Source organism: Electrona antarctica, assembly GCF_951216825.1.
Source record: "Electrona antarctica genome assembly, chromosome: 3".
In the NCBI taxonomy this organism is placed as follows: domain Eukaryota; kingdom Metazoa; phylum Chordata; class Actinopteri; order Myctophiformes; family Myctophidae; genus Electrona; species Electrona antarctica.
Window position 1 is genome coordinate 22,550,359 of NC_136808.1, and position 24,906 is coordinate 22,575,264.

The following is a 24,906-nucleotide window of genomic DNA, read 5'->3' on the forward strand; positions in this document are numbered from 1 at the left end:
TTATAACTGCAGGCTGTACTTGTACTGTCTGTCTTGTTGTGTATTATTTGTCTTCACGAGATTGAGAATCTGCTCCGTCATCCGTCAACACTCCTGAGAGAGAGAGAGAGCTTCCATTTCATGTTTGTACACTAGTAGTAACTAGTAACTACAGGATGGGGACTTCTTTACACCTGTGTGTTTTTGCAGCGCTTGTTTTGATGAACGACGCACTTGTTCGGTAAGATAAAAAACTAAAACCATCACTAAATAATAACAGGATAACCTAATTAATATGATGAAGATGCAAATCAGTGCAACAACAATTCAACGTTATGGTTCTCGAGTATAGTTGGCTACATGATATATATGGCTCACAGTTAAGACATATAAACAGACCACAAACCCACTGAGCAAGGTTAAAAACAAAGATATATAAACCATGGGCTAGCCGCTAAGCTAACGATCCGCTTATATTACTTACTGCACTCTTGACTGTAGCCTAAGATTTGGACTCTCGTAGATGTATTTAGTCTAAATGTCAGAATCGATAAATACCATACGAGAGTCTTCGGCTATCTTGACTGTATGTTCCTTTACATTCGATACTGTGACTGTGCAGTTTGCATTCTATGCTGTCTGTCTGTAGTGTTATTACTTGGTAATGTCTGCAGTTTTCTTACTGGCACTGTTGTTATTCTTAATTCTTATCCATACTCCAAGTGTCTGCAGTACAGTTCTTATCCCATGATTTCGTGTTTTTTGGTTATATAGAAGTGTATATTTGTATGTCTCTAAATGTTATGATGAATTGAACAAGGTGGACCCTCTTGTAAACAAGTGTAGTGCTTTATTGGGTCGTCCACTCACAGTTAGCAGTCTTTTTGTATTGAGTTGTGCTTGAAATGTACTGTAATTCTGCAAACTGTTAATACATACTTAAATCAATCAATCAATCAATCAATAAAACAGTCAGTGTACAGTATTATTCTAGCCATGGTTCACATGTTTCAGGGCTATTATTCCAAACTGTGTGCGGTGTTAATTATTCTATATTATCGTATTCTACATATATTCTCTCTTCAGTGTCCTCTGTGCTTGTGCAGAACATAACAAACATTTGCTGCAATTTGAAAACCACTGTACACTATAATGGAACAGAGCTTAATTAATCGGTATCAGGAAGTAGGAAGAGTTATTCTGTGTGCTAGACAGAGCCCATTGTTCCAGCCAGGGCTGCTTTGTTCACTTGTTGATGTGATATCTAACACCTTACATGAGTTACTCTAAACTACATACATGTGGCTGGTGAGGTAGACAGGATCACAGACTGGGGCAAACAATGACCCTTTTTATATCCTATAAATATTGACCGATTAAATGTGTGAATGTGACCCACTATCTGTGACAGAGGTGTTTATCACAGTACTGAATACTTTATTAACAGTTTGCAGAAACGTACAGTGGTATACCCAAGATACCCATGTACCTCTCTAAATACTTCCTTAATGTCAACAAAGTCCACACCCACAACACCAGAGGGAGTGCAACAAACCATGTGCAACCCAGATTCGGCACAAACAATGGACTAAATTATTTTTGAGCTTGTAGATTGGCTATTTTCGGTCATAAGTTAGTTATTTTAAGATGAAAGAGTATTTGAGGTGATCAAACTAGCGATCGAATACACGTTTAGAAGCATCTTCCAGAAACATGAATGGTCTGAGTTAAATGTCATGATTTCTTCAGCTGGTCGGCTCAACAAAATCATCATTACATTTTATTTTGCTTCATTCTAGTGTCCCCAGAATCCTTCATGGCAGTACACCCACTGACTGTCTCATCAAATCAAACAGGGCCTATTAAACTAATTTAGTTATTTTCGGTCCAGATTACCGTAAGGCACACAATGTGGTTCATTGATAGAATATACTGTAAATAAAACCAAACAAGTTTAGCATTTTAAAGTTTACAGTTCTGTACATTACATAATTGAATCTCAAGGTTTGCCATTGGATTGGATGGTTTATTTTCAGTTGTATTTTTTTGAATGGAAGAAAGCGAGGAATACCAAGAATGCTGACAACCACACATTTTCACATTGCAGCTGTTTTACTACTGTTCGTGAACTGGTAACACTAAGCAAACATGCTTGTGAAAATGACATTCATTGTGGTTTGTGTTGCCAAAAGGATGAAAGAAAACCCTTTGTTCTCGCAGTCATCATTTGGTCTTGCATGCTGAGAAATAGTCAGACCCTCTAGAGATAAGGAAGTCAAAGTAGGTCAGGCGTTACTGTACCTACAGTTTATTATGTGCTCTCTGTGAACTGACCTTAAAATCAATCCTCTCACTTTTCTCTTCTTTTCCCACCAGAATTCCGTTGACGAAATTCCGTTCCATTAGGCGTGAGATGACGGACTCTGGGAGAAGTGTAAAGGAACTCCTGGCTGACAACCACTCCCTTAAGTACAACGCTGGCTTCCCCGCCAGCGATGCCCCCACTCCAGAAACCCTGAAGAACTTCCTGGACGTAAGCACTCAGACTATACCCCATAAATGCCCCGCTCCACCAACCATGCAGTGGGCCTGTGGGCCCTTTCCTAATGCACTGTAAAAAAATGTGAAATGCCAAACTATGAGAGCGCTGCGACAAAGCTTCTCTTGTGTTGTTTGTGACTGACTTGGCCTTTTCCGACAAGACCTCCGCACAGGTTTTTTTAGAATGGTTGAATTATGGTCCCAATAGAACGTGATCTATCGGGTGATGAAAGTGTTGGTGACTAAACAGAATCCTTTCCCACATGACAGATGACTCAGAAGTGCACCCGCTTGACCCTTAATCCTAATGTATTTTTCCGTCGCACAATGAAAGTATAAATCAGGCTTTAAGCTTCTTGATCCTGGTCAGGTGATGTTGGGTCCATGTCTAGCCTTGTTTGTTTACTCTACAGGTTCTTTCAGGTTACGCCCATCCTAGCATTTGACCTAACAGATTATGGTAAGACTGAAATGTTTGCATGCATATTGATAAGCGACCTGTGCTTTCAGAATCGATACATTGGATGAGACGAGCTAGAAGCCTTTTTCTTGGGTTAGGGGCGTGTGCTCTTTGTTCCTTGGGAAATCAACAATCAATCACCTATGAAAAATAATCATGTGTGCTGAGTCACCGGTAATGATAGTCTGGCGTTGATAGTCGGGGTTGTGGAGTGGGAAATTTGGTATATAGTCTTTTTATTGGCCTAAAATATTGTCTATATACATACATACATTCATGAATCCACTTGCTGACCAGCTGTCAGTATTGAGCAATTTATTTTTATAGGGAGTGTTTTTTGTGCAAAACTTATGAAAATATGCAAATAAAAAAAGACTATACCAAATTTCCCACTCCAAACAAAAGAAGCCTGTCGGCTGCCGGACTAATAGTGGGTTTTAGACATTTCCCAGTAAGATCATAAATCCTTGCCTATGCTGCCATGTCATTGTGCGAATGAGGAACAGCATTGGTTGAGATCAGCAGAGAGAATCTAAAACCACAGAAACCACCGGAAACCTGACATGACATGTCACGTGCTGTGCCAGTGACAAACTGGAGACATGTTGCTTACAGTCACAGTTAGTAAAACAAATGCACTGCTGCTTCTGTTTAAATCACTTAATTAGTACAGGAGGCAGCTTTCTCAGACACTTACTAGGAGAATAATTTTGCTGACTAATCTGTGACTCAGAGGAACACTTTGTTCTACTTTGTTGACATTAACGGCTGCATGACTTCATATTAACAATGACCGCTGAACAGGTCAGCGGCACATGACTTGGCCTGTCACCGTTCCTACACAATCACCTGCTATTTGAGCAGTTATTTTTGGCATTATTGTCAGAATCGTTTCCATTCATCTGTTTTAAAAACGGCTACATTCATTAACGAATTAAATAGATGAGCTTGTAGATCTTCTACCACTATTTTAAACTTTTATGATGACATGATGGCAAGACTGCGTCTCAATTCCATACTTTACCATATCCTAAATAAAACTTTACTTGCATTAAAATACAGCATACTTATAAATGACGTATTAAGGTCGGACTTAGATTTTAAAACCCACAATATCCTACAATGTGGAAGGGGTAAAAGCCAATTTATTAAATCGTCTTGTCGTAAAAAATCATCGTCTCTGTAAAATACGTAAGGGATAATGTATGGCTGAGTGGTCATTGTTTATAGATAATGTGATTTATATATAAACAATGACCACTCACTCAGCCATACATTATCATTATCTATACTTTAATACATAAATTAATAAATTGACCCAAAACACAACAAAACAAAGTATTTCCTTGCGCTTACGATAATGAAAGTAAGTGTCGCTCTGGCCGGCTGCAGCACTGTCGCAAAACAAGGAAGTGAGTTGATCAATTAGAATCCATTTCCGGGTACTGCTTCGTCTATTTCTTGCTCAAATGTTTTCAAAAACATTTTTGAGAGCAATGTTTAGCTGTAAATGACAGTGTGTGTGTGTGTTTACATGGCTGTCATGTTGGAAACGGCAGTAAATCAGCGGGGCGCAGCTGGTGCTCCAAGGCTTTGATTAGGCATCGGTCTGCTATAGAGCGGAGCGGTCATTATCCAGAAATAACAAACGCTGAATTTGGCGATTGACAAATCAGAATCAAGCATTCAATAAATTGCTAAAACAAATAGTTTCCATTACAGAGCTTTCAAATTTTAAATTGGCACATACATAAATCAGTTTGTGCTTGTTTTCTGTGTATAATCCGATCATGTACTCAGGACTGTATGCCACGGTTAAATCATCAGTCCTAATTACTAGATCAGGACATTATTGTATATACTGTACGAGCAGCTTGTGGCCTAAAGGAGATTATCGTGGGCTGTTCGCCTGCACGTCAAAACTTGTCTCTTGAATTAATCGAGTGCGGTTTCAGGGAAAACAAAAGTTGTCTTTGTCTTGTTCATGATGCAAATAAAAAAATATATATATATGATAATCTAAAAATCTTTGTTGTTTTTTTGTATTGTTTTGTTCTTTGTCCAGGCTCAGTATTATGGGGAGATCAGCCTGGGGTCTCCTCCCCAGCCCTTCACTGTCGTGTTTGACACAGGCTCGTCCAATCTGTGGGTTCCCTCCGTTCACTGCGCCTGGACCGACATCGCTTGCTGTAAGTTCTACAGATGTTCCCAGTTCACAGCTAGGATCCATTATGTTTAATCATTATTATTATATATTAACCTATTTAGGACTGAGACCAGATTCTACATAACATCATCTAAATCCTGACAGTTTTCTGAAAAACCTATGTTTCTATTTCAGTGGTTCTCAAACTATTTCATGCCAAGGACCCTAAACATTATATGTATTTGGCCGCCGACCCATATCTGAAAATATGTTGTTCCAGGGACCCCCCAGAAGCAATGATATGAGTTAAAAACGTTTGCTCTGAAAGAATATATATTCAAAGATTTGCGCCACATTTTTCAATAGCTAAAGTACAACATAATGCTTAAAACACCAAAAGGGGTTCCTGACCAGAATGGGTTAACCTATAATCATTTCCTATTCCCAATAATCGTAACCCATTTTGACCTGAGGCTTTCCTAAGCATAGGAAGCATAGCATTGTAATTGGAGAAACCTGTTTTATGAAATTTGTCAGCAGTAATGTAAAGTGCATGATTTGTAGTGACGAAATGCAGCTGTGGTGCTTTAATCACATCCCTATTGTGGGCATAATGCCTTGATAGGCGGACATTCAGCGAAAATAACAGATCTACACCCTGTGAACTTATATATTGGCTATGTTTTTGTCAAAGGGATTTGATGGTGTATAGAGGGATGAAAGCAGGGGACTAAGTTTAGACCACTGGGGGGGGGGGGACATCGATCAATGAAGTATATAGGGTTTAACTGCTTAATAAAATGACATAACTTCATCCATTGACTATTCTGTTTTCCTTCTCAGTGCTTCATCATAAGTATAACTCTGCCAAGTCCAGTACATATGTGAAGAATGGAACTGCATTTGCCATACAGTATGGATCCGGCAGTTTGTCTGGCTTCCTCAGTCAGGACACATGCATGGTACGCTACATAGAAATGCTACGAATTGTAACTCCAGTTCAATATTTCATGCAAAATCTGATATCATTGGCATGATATTAACAAGTCATAGTCGCATACGTGAGACTGTATGCAAGGCTAACGAGTAACAATTCATAGTTACATGATAAATGAGACTGTATGCAAGACTATGTCTCATTAACAAGTGAGATACACATTCCGAGTTGAGTCTTGAGGTCTCTGTCCTTCCAGATTGGAGACTTGTCGATCACTGAGCAGGTGTTTGGGGAGGCTACCAAGCAGCCTGGCGTGGCCTTCATTGCAGCAAAGTTTGACGGCATCCTCGGCATGGCTTACCCGCGCATCTCCGTCGATGGGGTGGCACCCGTCTTTGACAACATCATGGGTCAGAAGAAAGTGGAGCAAAATGTGTTTTCATTCTACCTCAACAGGTGAGGTAGAAGCTTTATCCTATTGGATGTTATTGATGTCAATTCCGGATATGTTGGTTAATGATAGAAATATGAAAAACAAGAAATTATGACGTGTCATGACACAGCACTTGTTCCACATGACAAGTCATGTGGAACAAGTGCTGTGTCCGTTGTGTTTTTTTGTAACGTGTATGTTTCTCTGTCACAACCTCGCGCCCAGTGTTTTCGTTCGTTTGGAACGTTCTTTTGTTAGTTAAATCGCTGTGTTTTGTTATGCCTTTCCTGCTCTACAGTTGGCTCATAACATTAGCTGCTGTTGTCAGCCGCTCCGCTCCATGTTGCAGTGTGGTCTGGGTGTAGAAGACATCCGCGGTGCTTGTGTCATAGCAGGAGGCAGCCAATCATGACTAGGACAGACTCGGAGACTCCCATTGGCTTAGGGGGCAGTCAATCATGACTAGGTCGCTATTCAAAACGGGCCTGTTGTATGTCAGGTTTCACCTGACAAAAAGAAGCAGCACTGCAGGGATCAGTAAGTGCTCTTTGGTGATACAGGTAGCAACATGTTGCTTAAAGGAGAATTCCATGGTGATACAGGTAGCAACATGTTGCTTAAAGGAGAATTCCATGCTAGAAGGCTTTCTTACCTTTATTTGTAGTTGTTACGTCCACACCAAAGAGGTCCAGGTGTTATTTTGTGCAAAAGCGCAATATTGGCTATTTCCCCTAATATAAGCCCTCAATGAATTGAATTGAATTGCATTGAATTGAATGGGGCATTGGGGTGTGGCTAATTTGCTTATTTCCATCTCTCAAAAATCTACTACTTATTTCGATGGAAATAAGCAAATTAGCACAAAAACCCAACCCCCATTGAGGGCTTATATTAGGGGAAATAGCCAATAATGCACTTTTGCACAAAATAACACCTGGACCTCTTTGGTGGGGACGTAACAACTACAAATAAAGGTAAGAAAGCCTTCTAGCATGGAATTCTCCTTTAATGGTATGTGTTACAATCTAGGTCCAAGGTTTCTTTATTGTTACATATTGTGTGCAGGATTTTGTCCTGGTTCTTTGTAGTAGCAATAATAAGAGTAACCGTTTGACTGCTGTCCTTGCTGTACGCAAGGTTCCTGCTCATAGTAAATAAGTAAGTAGCCCATTGGTCAGGGGACTATCTCCGGTTTCCTTATCGTGACACAACTCGACGTACAAGTGTGGCCTACACCCCCCTGGAAATGACGCTAGGGGACGTAACCCCCGATTCCGAGTGCTAAGAAGCCGAGTTGCAAGCAGGCATTGTAAATGGTAAATGGTGCATTTATATAGCGCCTTTATCCAAGGCGCTTTACATAGATTGTGCATTACATTCACCCATTCACACACACATTCATACACCGATTGCGGCGGAAGCCATGCAAGGTACCAACCAGCACATCGGGAGCAATTTGGGGTTCAGTGTCTTGCCCAAGGACACTTCGACATGTAGACAGGAGGAGCCGGGATTCGAACCGCCGACCCATGGATCATTGGACGACCTGCTCTACCTCTTGAGCCACAGTCGCCTATAATATTTACTAGAGCGGTGCCATGGGGCCCCATGCCCCTTTATGTCCATATACAGAGTTCTTTGTCAGGCATGCCCAAATATGGAGTCCATGCAGATGTCATAATGATGTCAGAAGTCGGTGGGACGAACCCGTATTTAGGCATGCCCAAATATGGAGTCTTGCCCGGGCAGAGGCCTTGTGAATCAGCTGTGGCCCGGGCAGAGGCCTTTTGCGGCGGTTCTGGACAACTTTGGGTCCGACCGACTCGACACCGGGCACTGCACTCCCTGTGGGGGTGTGGAACACGAACACGTGTGTCGAATTTGAAGTCGGTGGGGCGAACTGTTCTCGAGTTACGTGGATTACGGACGCACAGACGTACACACACACAGAGACTTGGTGCCCTTATAGTTAGATAATAGTCTTTAGTATGACTCAACCCTGACCTCCCAGTCTCAGAGCAGACTCTAACCCCACTGAGGTGGTCGTACGTTAGAAAACTCTGTGTGAATTTAACAGCTGTTAAGAGACCTGCGTCAGTGAGTGTCAACACACAGGCTGCCTCTGACACCAGACACGGGCAGCTTATGTGCTTTTAACTGGGTAGACTTTGGTGTGCCTTTATGAAAACAATAGTTGTTCTGGAAAATAATGGATTTTGGGGGTCAAAAACATGCACTAAACTGGTCTTGAATTATATATTTGTCATGCTTTTTTTTGTGGTCATGTTTACTTTTATCTTTTAATCGTTAAAAAACAAGCAGCCAAACAATTAATTGTTAATTAATTATCTTGAATAAATATATTTCTAACTCTGAGACTCACATTTATATTGTAAAATCAATGTTCATTTAACTCCAAGAGTGTACAAATGGAACCAAATACTACTATTTTGAGTTTGGTTACCACAAGCATGGATTAATAATTCTGGATCCTTGTTGAAAACATATTTGAGTAGGTGGCTGCCACGTTAATTTGGTTATTTTGTACAGAATTAGGTTTTTCAAATTGCTGATTGTGTACGTTGTTTTACCTTGTAGTCAATTTTGGCGTTTTGGGTCCATCTTGTTATTTTGAAATGTGTTAAACCTGTAATATGCTATTTTTGCCATGAGAGGGCAGCAGTCCAATATTTATATCTGTCAATAGTACGACTACGTTTGTAGGTGTGCAGTATGTTAATAAAGCCACAGAAAGCATGTGGTTACTTTTCAGGGATTGAAGCCAGTAAGCCTCAATACACTATAGTGTTGCTATCCAAATGTATGGCCAATATCAACCAAATGTATTCTAAAGACAATTTGAATAGAACTGACTACTTATCAGATTGGTAAAATGGTAATGGTGACACTTAAACCTATAGTTATGAAACAAATAGAATGTTGGTGTAGAGTTGTCTTTTTTTTTGTGATGATTGTTTATTATTATTATTATTATCATCATATTATGCCTCTTATCAACTATAATGCAACTTCTACACTACATTAGTTTTGACTTTCAAATGTTCAGAGGGCTGGTGCTGGAGCATCGATGAGTAAACAATGAGCTGGTAGATGCATGAATTAGTTAGTGCTTCTCAATACAACAGCTGGGATCATTTAACCCATTTTGGGTTGTTTTAAGCAGAAAAATAGCAGATCTACAAGCTCATAGCGTGGCACCGAGTGGCGCGCTACGAGCTTGTAGATCTGCTATATTTTGAAAAATTGTGAAAATGTGGTGCAAATCTTGAGTGAACGTTTTTAACTCAAATCTTGGCTTCTGGGGAGGGTCCCTGGAACAACATATTTTCAGATGGGGGGTCGGCGGCCAAATACATATAATTCTGGGGGTCCTTGACATGGAATCTTTTGAGAACCACTGACATAGAAACATAGGGTTTTTCAGAAAACTGTCAGGATTTAGAAGACATTTTGTAGAATCGTCCTCGGGTCTAAATGGGCTGATTTTTAACCATTCTTGTGTCATTGTGTGTTTGTTCACCAGAAACCCTGACACTGAACCTGGTGGTGAGCTGCTCCTGGGAGGAACTGACCCCAAGTACTACAGCGGTGACTTCAACTACGTTAACGTCACCCGCCAGGCCTACTGGCAGATCCGCATGGATGGGTGTGTGTGTGCTCAAACATGACCACTTTACCACTGTACTACTTAACGTTTGCTAGTCATTCTCCATTTAAAACCCATTTAGACCTCACCTGAGGACGCATCTGTGTCACCTAGCTTTTAACCAATTATTTTAAACTTCAGCTGTTGGAAAAATAGCAGATCCACTACAGTATGAGCTTGTAGATCTGTTAGTTGGTACACTTCGATGCCAATACATGTGTACGTTTACTCGAGTACATTTTGAATTGTGTGTGTGTGTGTGTGTGTGTGTGTGTGTGTGTGTGTGTGTGTGTGTGTGTGTGTGTGTGTGTGTGTGTGTGTGTGTGTGTGTGTGTGTGTGTGTGTGTGTGTGTGTGTGTGTGTGTGTGTGTGTGTGTGTGTGTGTGTGTGTGTGTGTTGGCAGAAAAGTTTGATTTTAGTTTAGTCAGTCTCTTCAATAGTTTTAATTTAGTTTCAGTCACATTTTAGTCACCTTGGATGTTTTCGTGTTAGTCTAGTTTTATCTACAGTCGATTTAGTCGACTAAAATGTATATTGGTGGGCCTTGATGCCATCGTAATGACTGCTGCGACGCGTTGTGAGCTTGTAGATCAGCTATTTTCACCATGCAACCAAGTGTAAAATGACTTATACTGGATCTCTTGTCCACTAGTCCCTTCCTAACATTTTACTCTAGTTTTAATTTGTTGTTGACGAAATTGTCATTTTTAGTCATAGCTTCGTTTTCATTTAGTTTTCGTCAGTGAAAAATGGTAGTCGACGAACATTGTTCGTCTTTGTTTTAGTCGACGAAATCAACACTGGTGTGTGTGTGTGTGTGTGAGTATAGGCTGGGAGTCGGGAGCCAACTGGGACTGTGTAAGGGCGGCTGTGAGGCCATCGTGGACACTGGCACTTCTCTCATCACTGGCCCCGCGGCCGAGGTCCGGGCCCTGCAGAAAGCCATCGGAGCCACCCCGCTCATCCAGGGAGAGGTAGAACTCACTGCATCCTATACCTGACACCATGTTGTTCACATTGATTCATAGCCCTGTCCTCTACTACAATGCTTCCCAAACTTTTTCATGTCAAGGACCCCCAAATTTACACTAATTAGCCCGCGTACCTCCCATTTGAAGAGATATGCCAGGGACCTCCCATAAGAGAAGATTGTTATTACGGCTCTAGCAGTGATTCTCAATTTTAGTTTAGTTTCCAGGACCCCCAATTTGACATGCATTAATTAGGCTACGGACCCCCATTTAATGGCATTTCTAACTCTGAGACTCACATTTATATTGTAAAATCAATGTTAATTTAACTCTGAGAGTGTACAAATGGAACACTCTCAGAGTTACAGACCCATAAGGGTCCATTTCGTTCCAAACTATCATTTAGCTGGGGACCCCCTGGAACTCCCTCAAGGACCCCTGGGGGTCCCCAGACCCCACTTTGGGAACCAATGCTCTACTACACACACTGGTTCCCAAACGGTCGCATCGGACACATATTTATGGGTCCTTTTTTTATTCTTTTATTTTCCTACATTTTGTTGTTCTCAAAACATTTTCAAAAATCATTATCATTTTTTTTTAATGATTTTTTTCTAAGTAATTTCATGAATACATAAAAGAAAATTGTTAAGACGTTCCATCAATTAGAAAACTAATGTTAAGAAGTAGCCTAGTGAAAATAGCCGATCTACAAGCTCACAACGCAGCGCGAAGCGACACGTCATGAGCTTGTAGATCTGCTTATTTTCAGCAACAGTAGGTTGGGTCCCGGGCATTAAACGGCTAATTTGTCTTTTGGGTCACAGGCTAAAAAGTTTGGGAACCACTGCTCTGCAAAGCTCAATATGGGCTTGTAGATCGGCAATTTTTTTTAATTTCTTTACTATTTTAAGTATACAATAATATTAAGGGCTGTTTTGGCCATATTTATTGATATAATTGTAATTTCTTTGTAAAATAAGTAATAGGCTTTGTAGTTATTTGTACCTGCCCTCTACAGTTTTTGTTTACAAAGCCTAAAACTGCGAACAGAAATGCAATTTCTATTCATAATGTTCAATGTCATTAACGCAAATCATGAATCTCAATTAATACGTGTTGTTTAATGTTGTGTTGTAGTACATGGTGAGCTGTGACAAGATCCCAACCCTCCCTGTCATCACGTTCAACGTGGGCGGAAAGGCCTACCCACTGACAGGAGAGCAGTATGTCCTCAAGGTGAGTCTGTGTGTGCTAGAATCAGGGTGGGCAACTTTAACACAATCAGTTTCCTGGGATTTTCTTCAAAATAAAGGCGCTAGAGTGACGAGTGAAGATATGGGAGATTTTACTCTGAAAAGCCCCGCCTTCCGCCCCCCCCCCCAAAAAAAGGCATAATGTTGGCATAATGTTGCTTGCTTACCTCGCGATGATTATGCTAAAGTCTCTCTAGAAACATTAATATTCTAAACGAGAGGCTTGTTGAAATCAGAAATGAAGTCAGAAGTACCGGTATGCTCTTTTGGTCAAAACCATGGAGAGCTCCCTAGATTAGGAGATATGAGGCATTCTTTCTGAGCCGTAAACAAGAAAGTGAACGGCAGCGCGCGAACAGTGCACGTGGGCGAAATCACCCCTCAACGTCTTAACCCCAAACCTAAACATAACCACAAGCACGTCACAACACGTCAGACCAAAGCAAACTTGGACACAAACTTGGACACAAAAATGATATGAGCAGGATTCGAATATTTGAAATTGAAATCCAGATTTGTTTTTAAATACTGTAGATATTTTTATATTGGAATCCTGAAAAGTAACATTTGTATTTATGCATTTATGCTCTTTATGAACTTAAATGTAAATACATTCGTTATAAAAAAGACAACATTTTAATAATACTACTACTCATTAAGCTACTACTATAGACTGAAGTCATGTTTGCATGTTTGGAATTGTAAACAGCTGAAATATAATAATATATCAGTATTCCGATATGAACCTGTGGGCTGCATTAAAGGACCACTTCACCACTTTTCAACCTATCTTCATAATGGTCCTCACTAATAATCATGATAAAATGCCACCATTTTTTTCTACTCAGTCTGTGTCTCATAGGAGGGCTGTGGGCAGTTCAGAAACCCGTCCACCAGTGACATCATCGTTAGGCAGATTTTTTTTAAACAAGATTTTTTTTACAAAAATGTTCAGATTTGTATTGTATCGTGACAACGATGGCTTCCATTTTCACATTGCAACTTTTCAGGAATAGAAAGCCTGCAGTCTCTATTAGCTTGGATTCCCCATCGATGATGTCACAGCCCTCCTATGAGACACAGACTGAGTAGACAGACTGTGGCGACTGTGGCTCAGGAGGTAGAGCAGGTCGTCCAATGATCCATGGGTTGGCTGTTTGAATTCCGGCTCCTCCTGTCTACATGTCGAAGTGTCCTTGGGCAAGACACTGAACCCCAAATTGCTCCCGATGTGCTGGTTGGTACCTTGCATGGCTTCCACCGCAATCGGTGTATGAATGTGTGTGTGAATGGGTGAATGTAATGCACTGTAAAGCGCCTTGGATAAAGGCGCTATATAAATGCACCATTTACCATTTATCATTAGAAAGAAATGGTGCCATTTTATCATGATTATTAGTGAGGACCTATTATATGAAGATAGGTTGAAAAGTGGTGACGTTGTCCTTTAAGTGAAGGTGAGGGCCGCATGTGGCCCCCGGGCCACCAGTTGCCCACGTATGTGCTAGATGGCCAACAGGGGTCAGCGGGGAGTCTGCTCATACTACAACAACAACAACCACCCTGTGACCATTGTGTCATAAAGTCACACACAGTGTGGCATTGTTTCATTTGGCAACGCCAAGAGTTCTGTCTGTGGGAGTGGGCTGTTGTGTTGCCTGAAACAGTCGTTTCTCAAATAAACATCTAAAGCAGTGGTTCCCAAACCTTTTCATGTCGAGGACCCCCAAAATGACACTAATTAGCCTGTGGACCCCCCCCCATTTGAAAATGTATGCCAGGGACCCCCATAAGAGGAGATTTTTACAGCTCTAGCTGTGATTTTCACATTTTAGTCACCTGGAATGTTTTAGTGTTAGTCTAGTTTTAGTTGACTAAATCTACGGTTGATTTAGTCGACTAAAATGTATTTAGGCATGCCTTGATGCCGTCGTAATGGATGATTTTACACTGATGATTTTACACTTGAAAATATAAATAGCAGATCTGCTAATTTCAGCATGCAACCAAGTTTAAAAGGACTTTGTCTTTTACTTATACTGGATGTCTTGTCCACTAGTCCCTTCCTAACATTGTAGTCTTAGTCGAGGGGCCACAGGCCCAAAAGCTCAAGGAATAGAGTTTAACCTGTGATGTCATGCTGTACTTTTTATTTTTTCTATTAATTTGGTCATTAAGGTCCACATCATTTTTTTTCTCTCCAAAACCTATAAAGGCAACATTTTCCAAATTTCATTGTGCTTTAAGTAGCATGTGACATGTCAAACTAGGGGGTTTTCATGATTCTGAATCCATTCCAAGCATTAGTTTTACACGAAAGACACTCCTTTGGCTAAAAACAGTCATAGCCACTTGCCCAAATGTGCTGACATCATCACATTTGTGCTGACATCATCACATTGTGATGACGGCTAAGGCCGTTTTTAGCCCAAGGAGTGTTTTTTGTGAAAGAACTAATGCTTGGAATGGATTCAGAATCATGAAAACCCCCTAGTTTGACATGTCACTGTTGTCACATGCTACTTAAAGCATGATAAAATTTGGAAAATGTTGCCTTATATAATGTATGGTGTGGTATACAAAAATGGCCATAACCTTTTTCCGCAATGTTTCCGGCAGAGCAGGCCTCTAATTATGTGGACCTTAATGACCAAATGAATAGAAAAAACACAAATAAAAAGTACGGTATGACATCACAGTTCCTCTCAAATTTTGGGCCTGTTGCTCCCCAACTATCTAGTTTTTATTTGTTGACAAAATTGTCCATATTTAGTCTTAGTTTTAGTCATCATAGCTTAGTTTTCATTTAGTTTCCATTTAGTTTTCATCAGTGGAAAAAAAGGTAGTCGACGAACATTTTTCGTCGACGAAATCAACACTGATCTGATTGTCTTTTCTCTTCCGATCTTTCCAGGAAAGCCAGGCTGGTAAGACCATCTGCCTCAGTGGCTTCATGGGTTTGGACATCCCCGCCCCCGCTGGGCCCCTGTGGATTCTGGGAGATGTATTCATTGGCCAGTATTACACCGTCTTTGATCGTGAGAACAACAGGGTGGGCTTTGCCAAGTCCAAATAAGCACAAGCAGCCTAAAAAAAAGAAAAAAAGACACTAGCCTGTTTTCATTGAGAGTGGATTGGATGTTATGAGGTTATGTTTGATCTACACGCATGCTGTTGCTTTCAATCCTCTAGCAATAGATTTGTGTAGAGCCTAAATGCACTGATTTGGAAGAAAGAGCAACGAACACGTTTTTTTTTTGTTTTTTTTTAAATCTTCTGCAGAATGTGTTTTAACGGGTGAGATTTGTGTTTTGTGGCGTGTGTGTATACATGATCGGCGATCAATATCGAATCGATCGGTTCTGACCTTTTTGGGTTTGAACATCTGAGTGAGCTACACTTTTTTTTTTAAATCAGGGACCTGTGTTTTAATTCAGATTTTAAGTTTAAGGAGGAATTGGGCCTCTGCTACTGATAACATTGTAAATTTGTGACTGGCTTCAATAAAGACTTACTTAGAAATCACAAGTTTCTTACTTTGTGTTGCTCACATAATGAATTTTCCTGTTGGGGTTGGGTTGGATTTAGCCGTTAAAACATTGATTAGCAAACGTTATCATATATTTGAGGATGCAAAATTATAACATAGCTTTTGTTTCACATTAGTTGGATTTCCAACAAATGATCTTTTGCCCCTGACTTTAGCTGACTTTGCTTTATTCAGGGTTAAGGTGTCACAGTAAATACGTAGAGGTGTTGTAAACTTATAATTTCCTACGTTAATTTGAATGTTTTTACTGAAGCATGTCAAACAAGGTAGCCTTACATCAACAAATCTTTCAAACTTTATTATTCCTTCAAAAGTACAAAATGTCAACTATATATTAACAATATATTTTGTTTTTTTTATATCATAAAATTGTTATTTTACACAACATTCTCAAAATACAATTCACAGAAAAGTCCCTTCATTTAGTATTCAGTAAACCGATTTCTTTTGGGTCAAATATTTTGCTGTGGCCATAATATTCTATTGTGTTTTAGTAAAGCTTGTTCAAAATGTCTGTAGTGCATTGTGACATTTCTACCGGAAGTGCTATGGTGGCCTAAAGATTTGTTTGCTAAAATCACATTTATTGAGCACTGATATAAACCATGTTCTTTTTTTTGTACTTGCCCTCATGTTGATTCAAGTTGCTTTCAAATGAAAAGCATTTTTGTTTGTACACTGTACAGGTAGTTATGGTATTATCAATTATGCTAACACGGTGGATATTCCCAGTAGAAAATAAATACTCCTTGCGTCCTTGAATCTCTTCTTGACGCACATAACCAGAAATGTTTATCCAGAGATCTCTACTTAAAAAATATCAACGAGAAAAACGGGAAAAAAAACTTAAAAGGAAACAGCATTTCTCTCAGTTTTGTGAATGTTTGTGTCCATGTCATCTGTGGAGTGATGAATTGAGCGTTTTTTGTGGGCAGTTGCACCACTTATGACTAATTTATGCTCCGTCATATGACAGCGTGGTGGACTGAAAATAACTGATCTATAAACTCACAATGCGTCGCATCTGCGGCGCGTTGTGAGCTTGTAGATTGGCTATTTTTCGGTCTGTGACGCTGTCGTGCAACGAAGTATAAACCAGGGTTTAGCCAGAGCCATAGAGTAAGACAGAGTTACGACAACTCCGTTCACTTCACGGGGCCAGTCCAATGGCGGCTCTTCTACCTATAGACAATTGGCGAATAGGGACACCAGAAGTTTACGGAATGCATTGGAGTCTATGAGGCTTGTGCGAGTACACATGAACCACATGACCGGGCTGTCTTCTGCCCCCCCCTCAATGTCGCAACTCTGTCTATACTCTATGGCTCTGGGTTTAGCCATCCGCCTCCTTGCTTTCCTCCTTTTGTTCCGAGTCAAGGTCACCGCCATGACCCTGGCCCTCGACGGGCTCCGCTGTGTCGTCGTCGTCGCCCTCCGGCCGAGGCGCGGCCGGGTCTCTGACCACCCCGTCCATCTCCACCTCACCGTTGGGGGCCTCCTCCTCCGTGTCGTCTTGTACCTGGCCCACGGTGTACGGAATAATCTCCACTTCGATTTCCGACGAGTCCTCAACCTCTTTGAACGACACCGTCTTCTGACCCTCCTTCCTCTGCCTCTTTACGTATTCGCCGGTCTCCGTTCCTCCTCCTGCTCCTCCCCGGCCGCCCTTGGCCACGTGATTCGTGTACACGCCGCATGTTGAGCAGTGGCGCTTCTTTCGCTCGAGGGGGATCACCCCCTTGCTTCGGCCCAGGGGGAGGGTGCTCCGTCTGGGCACGAGGCCGCCCCAACGTTTGCCCCCTCCTCCTCCGCCCCGGCTCTGGTCTCCCTCTGTCTGGAAGCCATCGTTGGTGTACTCCATGGAGTCCTTTGGCCCGCCTCCGTTCTGGGTGGCCCGCAGGCAAGGACCCAAACACTGGGAGGGAGACAGGAGGAGGAAGGGCTGTCATTAATACACAAGTTAATGAAGCATGGTGGATATTGAGGCATTGTTCAATGTTGTTACAGATGCCATGGTGGAGTCCAAGCAGTTAGCACGGTTCATTTGTTCTGTTTAAACACAGAGCCCTTCTGTGAATTTCAACTGATAAATATTCATCAAAGCTACTCAGGACAGGAGCACCACGTCTTTATCATAGATCCAGTCAGTATTTTGTCTATAACAGAACTGGTATCATCTTAACTATAAATTCACCAAGTTCAAATTCAACGCGTTCCACACCCCCACAGGGAGTGCAGGGCCGGTCGGTCGGACACACGGTTGTCCAGAACCGCCACAAAAGGCCTTTGCCCTGGCTCTGGACAGGGCCCCTGCCCAGGCTCCATATATGGAGCTGGTCTGTTCTGACATCATTCTGACGTCTGCATAGACTCCATATTTGGGCATGCCTGACAAATTGTATGTTAAGGGACACAGACTTATATAGAATTAAAAAACAAACAAAAACAGAATAACGTCAAGGCAATAGAACAATACAAAGGGCATAAAACCGGCAGCAAATCAAGCAGTGCAATATGACAATAAAACAATAGCATCATAGAGAATAAAACCGGTGAGTACCTGAATAAGCAATAGTGAAAAGGTGAGTCTTGAGCTGTGCTTTAAAAATTTCTACAGAGGGAGCCTGTCCTGTAGTGTTGATTTTGACGACTAACACTAAAACGAAAAATGTTCGTCGACTACCTTTTTTCACTGATGGAAACTACATGAAAACTAAGCTACGATGACTAAAGCTAAGACTAAATATATTGACAATTTCGTCTACAAATAAAAACTAGACTAAAATGTTAGGAAGGGACTAGTGGACAAGTATAAGTAATTTTACACTTGGTTGCATGCTGAAAATAGCCGATCTACAAGCTCACAACGCATCGCAGATCAGCTATTTTCAGCCATTTCAGTGTAAAATCAGCCATTACGACGGCATCAAGACCCGCCAAAATACATTATAGTCGACTAAATCAGCTGTAGATTTAGTCGACTAAATATCAAGATTTTAGTCGACTAAAACTAGACTAACACTAAGACATTCCAGGTGACTAAAATGAAATTGAAAGGAAAAAGACTGAAACTAAATGAAAGCTATTCAAAAACTATTCAAGAGACTGCCAAAAACAACACTGCTGTCCTGAGCTGTAGCGGAAGTTTATTCCAGGCGGTCGGACAGAATAGGGTCTTTCAAAAGATGTGCTGCCTGTGTACCTGAATTGGGCTTTTACTCTCAACCTTCAAAACTCATCACAGGCACTAACAAAAAATCACACCCGTGTGAACTGAGTGGTGCAAATTCCCCCCCCCCCCCCCCCCCCCCCCCTCTCTCTCTCTCTCTCTCATTAGCAGGCAACAGTGCAGCACTATCTCTCTCTCTCTGTTTCTGGCACAACAGCGCCACTTTTGGTTTTGGTACTCATTGGTACTGGTGCTCATTAACGTCACACACAAACATAGTTGAACGTCACGGACATTGCTGTTGCTTGGAGTGGTTGCAACCCCTCAAAAAATGTAGGTTAAAAAAGATATCTCAGCATATAACAGCATGGCTCCAACTTGTGATGTCAGTCATCCATGTTGTCAGTCGTCTGACATTATGAAATTAAGGTAAATATATATATTTTTGCCTGGAACAACGTTTTTATTTTTTAAAGAACAACGCCATATCTCAATAGTACAATATCCAAAATAAATCACAGACAATATCCAGTCTAATATCATGATATGGATATAATATTGATCATACTAGGGATGTCCCGATCCGATTTCCGATCATGTGATCGGATCAGGACAAACCCTACTGATCGGTCCAGCGATTTACGAGATCAGCTCTGGACACACACACACGGACTCTAAAGGTGCGTTCAGACTTGGATGGTTAGAGCGGCGCAATTACATACAGTACAAAGTCAATGCAAAGACGAGAATTGCGCGAACGGGCGCGGCGCGACCTGGCACAGCACAAAACGGGATGAACCGAGGTGAATATATATATATTCAAGTCTGAACGCAGCTTTATAGACGGCTAGACTCCTTCAGTTAAAAATAAATAAAAACAAACAAAAAAACCTCATTGAATGATACTCACCTCTGACAGTTTGTTAAGATTAGCGGTCCCCTTCCTCAAGCGGGAAACCAGGAAGCCAATCACGATGAGACAGAGGACCAGCAGGGCAGCCATGACCAGGCCAAGGAGCGCCATGTCACCTGCACGGTACCCGCCCCCCGACTCCGAGGGGACGGCCACCGCTGCCAAACAAAAAAAATGAAATCAAAGTGTATGTAAATGGGGGAGGTTAGCTCCTATAAGCCCCTCTAGGGTTTCTTACTTACTTACTTACTTCTTAATTATGTACTGTTATAAATCAATGAAGTGTTAACCCATTTTGGACTGAGGTCGATTAAAAAAGGCTTCTAAATCCTGACAGTTTTCTGAAAAACCCATGTTTCTATATCGGTGGTGCTCAACCTTTTTCATGTCAAGGACCCCTAGAATCTGTATTTGGCTGCGGACCCCCATCTTAAAATATGTTGTTCCAGGGACCCCCCCTCCCCAGAAGCAAATATTTGAGTTTAAAAGTAAACGTTCGCTGTGAAAGAATATATATTCAAAGATTTGCGCCCCATTTTCACGATTTTTCAAAAATAGCAGATCTACAAGCTCGTAGCGCGGCACTCGGTGCCGCGCTATGAGCTTGTATATCTGCTATTTTTCAATAGCTAAAGTATGACAATGCTTAAAACACCAACAAATTGCTGAATTCAAAATGAACCGGTACTCGTCGTGTGTGCGAGAACATCACAATTTGAACATTCTAAATTGATACACACTAAACACCTGCTTTCTTTGTACATTGCTTAGGATGATGGGTTTATATACCATCCCTCACATACTGTAGCAGGGCTTGACATTAACTTTTTGATGCGCTTGTCCTGCGGGCAAAACCATTTGGAAAACAAAGCAATACAGCCTCATCAAAGTTCCATGAGGGGGGAGAGGAGTTAGTTACTTTTTTAACAGACAGTTTGAGGGTCCAATAGAGTTAAGAGGTTTTGTCCAAAGCGCTTTTTACTACTTTTCAATGGTTCAATATTTTTTTAACAAACACACAGACAGTAAAGGGTGTCCAATAGCACTGATGTATGCAAAAAAAAAAAAAAAAACATCTAAAATCTCAAAAATGGAGTTAGGTGGTTTCTTCCCCGGCAGCGTTATTATGTTCACATTCAGCATGTTAAAATGTTTGGATTCACAGTAAATGTGTCCTTTCAGTACATACCGTTCAAATGTGCTGAACAGAAATGGGACATAGCAGCAAGGGAGTGTGTATATTAGCATGCAGCCCGCCAGAACCGTAGTAACCGTAGGCTTAAATTAATCGTCTAGCCTGCCAGAACCGTAGGCTACGTTTTCCAGGGTTTATATTCTTTAATCCATGTTTTGATCCGATCGAATCGTTAGCTGCCGTTCGTTAGCATAACAGTCAAAGTGGGACAGTGGCCGCAGCCATTTTGAAGATGCGCGCGCATCCACTTGCACTGTATGGGCTGCATTCAAAGCCCTGTATCTCCAAATCGACGCAATGAATGTCGTTTCTGGTGAAAACAAGGTTTTTCAACGGCCAACAGCAGGCGCTGTGATACTCACGGTCAGGTTTTTCCACCACCGACCGAGAGAACAACAACCGGTCAAGACACCACACACAGCATTTTGTCATTGTAACATGCGGTTACGGATATTTGGCTCTTCAAAGTGTTACGTGCGATAAAACCTTGGCAATGCGTGATAGATAGATTAATTAATGCTGGTGGCAAAACGGTTCGTGTTCCACACCAAGCAGGGCGTCTTACCTGGTATAACTTGAACGGAAAGCGCTGATGTACCAAACTCTCCCGTAGAGGCATCCACTGCTCTGAGCTGCATGCACATGTAAAGACAATGAATGAATGCATTTTTATAGAGCTTTTCCAAGTTCTCAAAGCGCTTTACAATGGTTCATTCATTCATACATTGGGAGGTGAAGCGGCGAAACAGTTGATGCCAGCGTCCTCACTTCCCACATTCACACACACCAATGGTGCGAGCTCACACTCATTGGAGGCAATGTAGGGCCCTTTTTGAAACTAGCTCCTCGCCACTCGCCCTACACACTTCCACTTGGTTTGAGCATAGATATATAAATAACAGAGATGGCACTGGGATTGCCATCCCATCCAGTGCCGTCTCTATGATTTATATATCTATGCTCAAACCAAGTGGAAGTGTGTAGGGCGAGTGGCAAGGAGCTAGTTTCAAAAAGGGGGTATGGTTCAATGTCTTGCCCAAGGACACTTCGACATGTGGACAGGAGGAGCCGGGATTCGAACCACCGACCCAGGGATCATTGGACGACAAGTGTCTCTCTACACCAGCGGTTTTCAACCCTTTTCATATCAAGGCCCATTATGTATTATTCTGCATTTGAGCCACGTACGGACGGGACCACCATTTCACGAGATTTTGTCTCTCAGAGCCGAGACGATAGAACATTTTGTTGCCGGGTTAATCATTTTGTCCACAATTCCATGCATGTATTGAAATGTTGATCAAAAATAACAATTCTTCTACATTCTCTAATCGTGTAGACAATAATTTAACTCGTGAGAGCGTAAAATGAAACCTCATTTAACTCTTGAGAGCGTAAAATGAAACCAAATGGACCCGTACACGTCCATTTGGTGAAAACCACCGCTCTACACACACCTACAACACTGCTACTGTCAGATGATTCATGTACAACTGTAAGGTTATTCATGTAGTACTGTAAAGATTATTATTGAAGTATGTACAGTAAGAGTTTTAATGTAGTAATGTATTATTGTGGTGCTGTCAAGTGATTCATGTAGTATTCGGTTTATTATACTGTAGTGCTGTGAGATTATTATGAATGCAGTATTCCATTTATTACTGGAGTTATTTAAGATTATTATTTTGTATTAATACTGACAGATGATTGTGTTTAGATGTCCCGATACGACCACCTGACACTCAGAGGCGTGAAAGACACTTATGATGATAGGTGATGATGTAAGAATACTAGCATTATGAATTTCAGGCAAAAATACCTGCCCCAAAATTACCCACCCATTTATGTTTAAATTAATTGCGTTACTAAAATCAGAAAAACTAAAAAAACATGATAGGATAGGTGTCTGTACTCTGTAGTACTCTCTCTGAATGAGAGAGATAATAAGAGTTTTAACTTGACTTCAGCTCTATGAGCTGTAGTTTCAAAACTAGTCACTCTAATTAACCAATACATCATTATTTTGCTATGATTACATGCTTTCATAGAAAAAAAAACCCACAATGAGACAAAATGTCACATTTTGCCTTTGAATAATTGAAAGGCAACACAACAGACTACACTAGAATGACATACATTATTATACTATTGTGATATGGCACAAATGTTATATAAAAACATAAAGATTGGATCGGGAAAGATCGGTAATGTCTCAAAATCAAATGATCGGAATCGGATCTGGAGCAAAGAAACGGGACATCCCTAACTGTGTTACTGTCAGTTCATTATTGCAGTACTGTCAGTCAGTGTTGTTTTTGGCAGCTATTGGCTATTTTAGTTTTAGTTTTAGTCATAGTCTTTGGAATGAAACTTCATTTAGTTTTAGTCATATTTTAGTCACCTGGAATGTTTTAGTGTTAGTCTAGTTTTAGTCGACTAAATATCATAAGATTTTAGTCGACTAAATCTACAGCTGATTTAGTCGAACAAAATGTATTTTGGCGGGCCTTGATGCCGTCGTAATGACGACGGCATCAGGTGAGCTTGTAGATCGTCTATTTTCAGCATGCAACTAATTGTAAAATGACTTATACTTGATCTCTTGTCCACTAGTCCCTTCCTAACATTTTAGTCTAGTTTTTATTTGTTGACGAAATTGTCAGTATATTTAGTCTTAGTTTTAGTCATCGTAGCTTAGTTTTAATTTAGTTTCCATTTAGTTTTCCTCAGTGAAAAAAAGTTGAACATTTTTCGTCTTAGTTTTAGTCGACGAAATCAACACTGATTGTTATACTACCTGAAGTGCAAAGGACTCTGTCTTCACAACTCTCTTCAGAACGATGAAGCCCTCTGATGTCACGTTGACGTAGCTGCTGTACTGCACCTCGTACTTCACATCTGGATTCACACCCTGGTCCCGCACCCACAAAGAAATTAACTGATCAGAACATCTGGATTCAGACCCTGGTCCACACAGACACAATGAAACAGATAACAGATCAAAACATCTGGATTCACACCCTGGTCCACACAGACACAATGAAATAGATCAAAACATCTGTATTCACACCCCGGTGCACGACCGCAAACTGATCAAAGCGTCTGACAAAGAAACTCATTTAAAAGAAGTAAGGATTAAACATTCCTCGCATTTTGTGTGGCTATTTAATGTAATCAAGCAATTTGTACAATCAAATGCCATTTATTCAAAGTAGCAGTTATAGGCTTTTATTCAGTGGTGGAAAGTAACTAAATACATTTACTGTACATACATTTAATTTTGAGGAATTTGTACTTTACTTGAGTATTTCCAATTTCCAATACTTTCACTTCTACTTCACTACATGTTGGATCCAAATATTGTACTTTTATTCCACAACATTTATTTGAAAACTTTAGTTACTAGTTACTTTGGAGATTGTAATTTTGATTAGAAAACCATCCATTAACCACTCCAGCCCTATATACATGTTGGCCAATTGAAAATAGCCGATCTACAAGCGACAGATCGGCTATTTTCAAAAGATTTTGTACACATTTTGAACTTGAGAAATGGGACATTCTGCAATACGAGTACTTTTACATTTTGATGCCAATACTTTTACTTGAGTACATTTTTAATACGGTACTTCTACTTGTAACAGAGTACATCTACATTGCAGTATTTATACTTTTACTTATGTTAAACA

General features: G+C 40.8%; 2 protein-coding genes across 5 annotated transcripts in view; one reads left to right on the top strand and one right to left on the bottom strand.

Moving 5' to 3' along the window:
- On the top strand, window positions 1-15,795 carry ctsd (cathepsin D). The gene is made up of 9 exons (XM_079497309.1): window positions 1-220; window positions 2,356-2,512; window positions 5,046-5,169; window positions 5,970-6,088; window positions 6,320-6,519; window positions 10,041-10,163; window positions 10,993-11,137; window positions 12,275-12,373; window positions 15,305-15,795. Exons 1-9 carry the CDS (start codon window positions 156-158, stop codon window positions 15,464-15,466), a joined length of 1,194 nt encoding a protein of 397 aa, XP_079353435.1. The 5' UTR covers window positions 1-155; the 3' UTR covers window positions 15,467-15,795.
- Window positions 15,402-24,906, bottom strand: part of cdhr5a (cadherin-related family member 5a) — a 21,309-nt gene continuing 11,804 nt past the window's right edge. For all 4 annotated transcript variants that reach the window (XM_079497306.1, XM_079497305.1, XM_079497307.1 and 1 more), the window contains 4 exons: window positions 24,015-24,128; window positions 21,783-21,849; window positions 20,020-20,180; window positions 15,402-17,855 (listed from right to left, as the gene is read on the bottom strand). In XM_079497306.1, the coding sequence (XP_079353432.1) occupies window positions 17,274-17,855; window positions 20,020-20,180; window positions 21,783-21,849; window positions 24,015-24,128 (924 nt within the window). In that variant the 3' untranslated portion in view covers window positions 15,402-17,273. The remainder of the gene's footprint in view (window positions 17,856-20,019; window positions 20,181-21,782; window positions 21,850-24,014; window positions 24,129-24,906) is intronic.

Excerpts from the sequence above, each read along its gene's own strand:
- ctsd (XM_079497309.1), top strand. The coding sequence starts at position 156 with ATGGGGACTTCTTTACACCTGTGTGTTTTTGCAGCGCTTGTTTTGATG. Across the intron at positions 2,513-5,045 it reads CCCTGAAGAACTTCCTGGAC|GCTCAGTATTATGGGGAGAT; the intron begins GTAAGCACTCAG and ends TTCTTTGTCCAG. Across the intron at positions 6,520-10,040 it reads TTTTCATTCTACCTCAACAG|AAACCCTGACACTGAACCTG; the intron begins GTGAGGTAGAAG and ends TTTGTTCACCAG.